This window comes from Sphaeroforma arctica (genome assembly GCF_001186125.1).
Source record: "Sphaeroforma arctica JP610 unplaced genomic scaffold supercont1.227, whole genome shotgun sequence".
Classification (NCBI taxonomy): domain Eukaryota; class Ichthyosporea; order Ichthyophonida; genus Sphaeroforma; species Sphaeroforma arctica.
In genome coordinates this window covers 52295-59662 of record NW_014040331.1, presented here as the reverse complement: position 1 = coordinate 59662, position 7368 = coordinate 52295, and the positions used below count along the sequence as shown (strand labels likewise).

Below are 7368 nucleotides of genomic sequence, written 5' to 3'. Positions count from 1 at the left end.
ATATATATATGTATGTATATATGTATATGCATATGTATACATATGTATATGTATATGTATATGTATATATGCATATAAATATATATATATATATATATATAGTATGCATCTCCTATTACATATCTGTAACAATTATGTGATGATATTCACTAGCATGCTTGGCATTGAGGATTTAATTGTGTATGTGTCACATGTGTTCCGGAAATGCGTACGAGCGCGATCCTGAGCTGCATACGTACTGGCTTATTTTGACAATAGCTCACGCACGCACTCGTGGGCATAGTCCATTTTTTGTGTAAGTATGCATGCACCTTTGTTGGATATTGTTATGTATATTTAACCATATCGTTCATGGATAGTATTAAGTATAATTAACCATATTATTCACGGATAGTATCAAGTATAATCAACTATATCATTCATAGATAGTATGAACTATAACCAATTGCACCACATCGCGGTGGCGGCCCCTTCCAACGTAAAAGTTCGGTACATATTTCTTATACTGCGGTGCATTTGCGTTCCCATCACAGTTGCGTATCAGTGGGCTGGAAGCCCTACTGCTACTGTGCCAAGAGATGTCGCCGATGGTTGCACGCCACACGGCACGCATGTACGCTATCATTGATTGCCTTACGGACAAGAAACAGGAGGTATGTTTGAGTGTATGTGTATGTGTATGTTTATGTGTATGTGCATATATGCAAGTGGATACTGGATCTTTGGTTGCATTCTGCTTGTGCCTGTGTATTTCATTTGACTTCCTCCTTTACTGTATATGCATGCGTGTATATATTCCATGTGTATATATGTATGTGTGTGTATATTGTATAATGCATGTGTGTGTATATTCTGTGTATATGTGTATGTGTGTAATATTTGCATGTGTACATATGTATGTGTGTATATATTCTATGTGGATATATGTATTTATGTATATATTGTATATATGCATGTGTGTATATATTTTATATATGCATGTGTGTATATATTCTATGTATACATATGTATGTGTGTATATATGTATGTGTGTATATACCAGCTGCATGTCACTCGCCAACGCTATGGGTGAAAGTTATGAAACGCGTACCATCAATATGGCCTGTGGTTGGCAAGTGCACGCACCCGACGTGTGTTAAAATAAACTTATCGTTTAGACTTAACGAGAGCAACACATGAACATACACTCTTGGTGTGTGCGGTAGTATTGGGACACTGGTGCCTCGTGCGTGGTCTGCGCATAGACACATGTGACTGCAAGGGAAGTGCAAGTGAATAACTGTGTGACAGGGACACAGGGGCTTAGGTAGACGACAGTCGCATGTGCCAAACAATGAACTCCAAGACTCTGTAGTCATAAACTTAATGAAACAAATACGTACGGTAGGAGAACATAGCCATGGGTCCGAATCAACTTGTGTTTGTCAGCTATGCGTACGCGTTAGACGGGAAGTACCTGGAAACCCAATACCTCATGTGCTAATTCGAAGCGTGTGTTCTGCCCCGTTAACGTTTTCTCGGATCACGCGTCTGCACTAGTGTCTTGCATTGGTGTTCTACAAAGCTTCATAGCCTTTCGCGCGATTGTCGCAAATGCGCTGATTTCGGCTAGTCCTCTTTTGGTTGGTTGACTGGGATTGTCGCAATATATTTATATACATATTCGCATGTTTCTGACGGATATTCTCTGAATGTCGTATATTCTTTAAATGTCGCATATTCCCTAAATGTCGCATAAACAAACTTTCAGGTCAGAGACGGGGTGTTGGCAGTCTTCCTGCAGTTGGCGATCATTACAACCCCCAAGACCGTTACCGAGAGACTGCAGCCTGCTTTCGCGCACAAGGTTGGGCATGTTTTGTACAGTCGTTGTTATTGCACGTGAACACGGCCACTTGGTCGAATGAGGCCGTTGTAGCAGTGGCTTACGGGGTTATATAGAAGGTGTTTTTAATATTATATAGGAGTTTTTAACAGCTGTTATATGGGAGGTGTTTTTGACAGCTGTTATATAGGAGGTGCTTTTAACAGCTGTTATATAGGAGGTGTTTTTAACAGCTGTTATATAGGAGGTGTTTTTAACAGCTGCTATATAGTAGGTGTTTTTGACAGCTGTTATATAGGAGGTGCTTTTAACAGCTGTTATATAGGAGGTGTTTTTAACAGCTGTTATATAGGAGGTGTTTTTAACAGCTGCTATATAGTAGGTGTTTTTGACAGCTGTTATATAGGAGGTGTTTTTGACAGCTGTTATATAGTTGTTTTCGACAGCTGTTGCCACTCGGATTTACAGATATCGATTGTAATCAGGACAATCCATAGGCCCATTTCTTGCCCTATGTTTGGTCTGTTTTCTTTTTTGTGCTTTCTTCTCAGTGCCATCAGATATTTCATCCCCGCATCCACGATATCTGTCCGTGTGTGTGCGTTTGCGCGACAGAACCGCTCTCCGCGGAATGTTTTAACTGAACATTGTTTACGCACGAGAAAATACCATGCGCATGACCAGTGGCTCTGTTCTGATTGGCTGCGTAACCTTGAGCTTAGATGTCACGCACCGGCACGCATCTGGTCACAAGCGCATGACCTTGTAAAAATTTATATGCATACATACATATATATATATGTATATATGTATGTATATATATATATATATATATATATATATATCATATTAATATAGTATCTTGATATATTGTTTGTCATTTTGTTTTAGTGTTATATTATTATATTACTATATTATATGCTATATATATATATATATATATATATATACATATATATATATATATCATATTAATATAGTATTTTGATATTATATTGTTTTTTTGTTATATAGTGTTAGTGTTATATTATTATATTGCTATATTATATGCTATATATATATATATATATATATACATATATATATATATATATATATATATATATATCATATTAATATAGTATTTTGATTTTATATTGGTTTTTTGTTATAATGTGTTAGTTTTATATTATTATATTGCTATATTATATGCTATATATATATAACTTGAGATTGCCGCCAATACGCACGCTTTCGCCCAGGCCTCGCCATCGGCGTGAGCCAAACCACCAACCTGTACATCATGCACCTTAATAGTTTTCTAGGTCATTACATGGACGCGTGGCTCTTTTGGTTTATCTTCATTGTGGATGGTTCTTGAGGTTTATCTTCATTGTGTATAGTTCTGGGTCTCGGGTGTTCACGATGTCTCGTGCTCAAGAAGGACGCGTGTACGTGACAAAGACATCGCGCCAATCTGCTTCTTTTGCCTTGAGCCCCGCACCTGCTACCTGACTTTGACCTGTTGACCTGCGACCCGTTACACTTCGATAGGGCCATGACAACTATCAACCCCGCCAAGCACACCAAGCCTGCTCGCAGTTACTCTGCAAAGCAGATTCTGGGTATATATACCAGCATTTATATATATATATATATGTATGTATATATCTATAGATATGTATGTATTTGTATTTGTATATATATATATATGTATATGTATATATATAAATATATATATAAATATATATATATATATATATATAATTCTACGTATGCACTCGTACATACATACTGACGTGATTATCACATGCACTTCCAGGCGTGGACAATTAATCAGCAAGCGCTGGTCATCACAAAAGAGCTGCTGAAAGTATACAAAGCTCAGGTATAGCGGCACATGACTTGTGCAAGGGAGCGTATGTTGTTGTGTTGTTTTTCTATATACGGTTCTGTACATTCCTCTGTAGGACCTGTGTCTCGTCAGGTTTGCTGTCTGTGGCTTTGCATTTGTGCTCATTGCAGATCGTGTACGTCTTCTGTTCAGACAGATTGGCGTTATAAAAGATTGGTCTTTCTGGTTTGTAGCATTTTTCTTTTCTTTTCTGTTTAATTTGTCCAGTATTTTTTAAGGCGTTCATATCCAATACAACCGAAACATTGAGAGACTCGCCTTTATATTAACGTTTATTTCTATGTTTCTTATCGCAGCTCATCGATAGTGTATTAATCAACCACGTGTTCAAGCTGTTGAGCGCCGCCAAACCAGATGTGCGCGAGGAAGCTACCAGCACACTAGGTACGCACGCATACAGTCTTGCACACATACATATGTATGTGAATGTACTAGGTGTATATTCTTGCGTATATAAATATATATATGATATATATGTATATATATATACTCAATCCACACAGGACATATACAACATACAATCGAACATCCACTAATGACACACTACACACCTACCATCTTAACTTTGACTAAATGTACACAGCGTGTATGTACGAGCTATTGGATCACAACAACCGACCGAAGTTCCGAAGTGGTATTGAGCGCCGCAGACAACCCGGCCACTCCTTAGATACCGTCTGGGCTGCGCTTAACAACGTCGACAAGTGTTCGTATGTGAAAAAAAATTGCGTGCGTTTTTATTTGCACGCGGGAAAAACTAAGTTATGTTCTAGCTGACGAAGCTGGATGGATAATGTTATGCTTAGTATGTGAGCTAGGTCGAGTACTTGCACTCTACGCTGCGCTTAACAGTCTGGACCGATCGGCTCACTCCCCTGCTAGTGTCTCCCAATAGTCTTGACTGAACAGGCTACACACAGCAAGCGTGTACCTTAGATAGAGACCACCTAGATACAGATGTGCCAGTCGAGTACGGCGCATCGACGCTGTCTCATGCTATAAGCCATGGTTTGCTACAAGTCCTGTATCCAGGGCATCTGTACTTGTCTTGCACCCAAACAATTATCCGTTCACATACATGCACCTTGTACATGTTTTTGGTCTCAGGCCAATACTCAATGTAGTTAGTCTGTGCCCTGTCTTTGTACAGAGCTCCTCCGCCCGAGACGTTCCCAACACCTCCGAGTAATTCCCAGCCAGGTAGGTACCAACATAAACGACACGTGTGGCGTCTGTTTTTAATTGCTAACAGCTTTACCTACTATCCTGCTATTGCTGAAGTGCATATGGCATGGTAGGTGCATATGTATGTATATGGAATAGCCAATTCAGGTTCGTATCAGCTTCAATAGTTGTTCTATCATACAGCCCTCTGAAGATTGAGCTCGTAGTGTTTCTATACAAGTCTCTTGACAATAGTCTCTTGGCAATCGTTTCTCGATAGAAGTCTCTTGACGATATTCGTTGGACAATAGTCTCTTGACAAAAGTCTCTTGTCAATAGTCTCTTGATAGTCCCACGACAATAGTCCCGCGACAATAGTCTCTTGGCAATAGGTTGCGGGACTGTGGAGATCATCTATCTACACACTGCATTTTAATCCACGACATGTGAGCATCGTAGCAAACACAGAAAAAATCACGCGTCAACCCAATCTCTTCACTATTTTCTCACGTGACGAAATAACGCTCATCACAGTCGCCACCAGGCCAATGGCGGCCGTACCCACACCTAAAAGGGAACCGTCGAAAAACAAGACCACCAAGTCCAAATACACCCTCATCGACGAGCACGAGTTCTCGGACTTCTCCAGCTGCGAGCCCTTGCGTTGGGTATGGGTGGTGTACTCTGTGGTGTGCATTCCCTGGGATGGTGATGATATATACATATATATATGTGTGTGTGTGTGTGTGTGTGTGTGTGTGCGTTGGGTATGGGTGGTGTACTCTGTGGTGTGCATCCCCTGGGATGGTGATGATGATGTGTGTGTGAGAGAGAGAGAGGTGTCTGTTTCCGACGTTGTAGGTATCTCTAGTCGTGAACGTATGCGTTGGCGTAGTGGCGGTGGTACTTCCTTCACTACCCGAGGCGAGGCTGGCCGTAGCCCTAGGACCAGCCACACCGCCTGTGGGCGAGTCTGGGATGCCATGTGTGTTCATAGTTATTGGTGCCGTTGTGCGTGCGAGTTACCATTTGCTGTGTGGGGGGGGGGGGGGTGGATGTATGTACAGGGTTTAGGGCTTGAGTGTTTGGTTATATTCCAGCACTTGTTTATGTAATGCCCCTAATCGGCAGATATATGTCTATCGTTGATTTCGGGTTCGCCATATCCGCGACGGCGGTGTGCGCTGGCTCAGTGCAGAGGTGTGTATGTGAGTGTACAAGTGTACCTGTGAATCACCACTGTGTGTAGACACTCTTGTCGACAGGTCAGTACAGAGGTGTGTATAGAGTGGTGTGAAAGAATAATACTACGGATCTAAACGCACACCAAGAAACGGGCCTACTCGCCTATAGTCCGTTCTTTTGTTTCTGCACGTCCTCGCACACATCTGTGGAGGTAAAGAACACTCGTTTATAGTCCATTTCAATACATCCACTTACTTACATACATGTCCAGACAAACAAGGCTACCCATTAAAAGTCCATCATATACTATTTCGCATACTCATACACAGCTACAGACAAACAGGGCCACTCATTAATGGTCCATCCATATACGATTTCACATACTCACACACACCTACAGACAAACAGGGCTACTCGTTTATAATCCATTCCTATGCCATTTTGAATGTCCCCACTATAGGCTGTGACTTCAGACATGCTGGAAGGCACCATTACACGGTTGGAGAAGTTCTCGGTTGAAGACTGGGACAAAAGGCGAGATGGTAATTCAACAGTTTTTCAGTATTTGCATCAGCGATTGTATGTTTGCTATGTCACTGGTTAGTGTATGTATATATGATGTACTTGTATGTTTGCTATGTCACTGGTTGGTGTAAGTATATATGATGTACTTGTATGTTTGCTATGTCACTGGTTGGTGTAAGTATATATGATGTACTTGTATGTTTGCTATGTCACTGGTTGGTGTAAGTATATATGATGTACTTGTATGTTTGCATCAGCGGTTGTATCTTTGCTATGTCACTGGTTGGTGCAAGTATATATGATGTACTTGTATCTTTGCATCAGCGGTTGTATGTTTGCTACGTCACTGGTTGGTGTAAGTATATATGATGTACTTGTATCTTTGCTATGTCACTGGTCGGTGTAAGTATATATGATGTACTTGTATCTTTGCTATGTCACTGGTTGGTGTAAGTATATATGATGTACTTGTATGTATGCATCAGCGGTTGTATGTTTGCTATGTTACTGGTTGGTGTAAGTATATATGATGTACTTGTATCTTTGCTATGTCACTGGTTGGTGTAAGTATATATGATGTACTTGTATGTTTGCATCAGTGGTTTTATGTTTGCTATGTCACTGGTGTAAGTATATATGATGTACTTGTATGTTTGCATAAGTGATTGTCTGTTTGTTATGTATATATATATATATATATATATATATATATATATATATATATATATATATATGTAGTGTGTGTGTGTGTGTTGTATTATGTAGTACTACTACC

The 7368-nt window shown here is 40.1% G+C and overlaps 1 protein-coding gene across 1 annotated transcript in view; it reads left to right on the top strand.

Annotated features, from left to right (window-relative positions):
• Positions 1–430: 430 nt before the first annotated feature.
• Positions 431–7368, top strand: part of SARC_04178 (hypothetical protein) — a gene marked incomplete at both ends in the record, with an annotated part of 15843 nt that continues 8905 nt past the window's right edge. Inside the window, 9 exons of the mRNA XM_014302000.1 lie at positions 431–478; positions 534–653; positions 1751–1846; positions 3627–3692; positions 4016–4103; positions 4303–4429; positions 4870–4919; positions 5418–5551; positions 6529–6610. Coding sequence (XP_014157475.1) covers positions 431–478; positions 534–653; positions 1751–1846; positions 3627–3692; positions 4016–4103; positions 4303–4429; positions 4870–4919; positions 5418–5551; positions 6529–6610 — 811 coding nt within the window. The remainder of the gene's footprint in view (positions 479–533; positions 654–1750; positions 1847–3626; positions 3693–4015; positions 4104–4302; positions 4430–4869; positions 4920–5417; positions 5552–6528; positions 6611–7368) is intronic.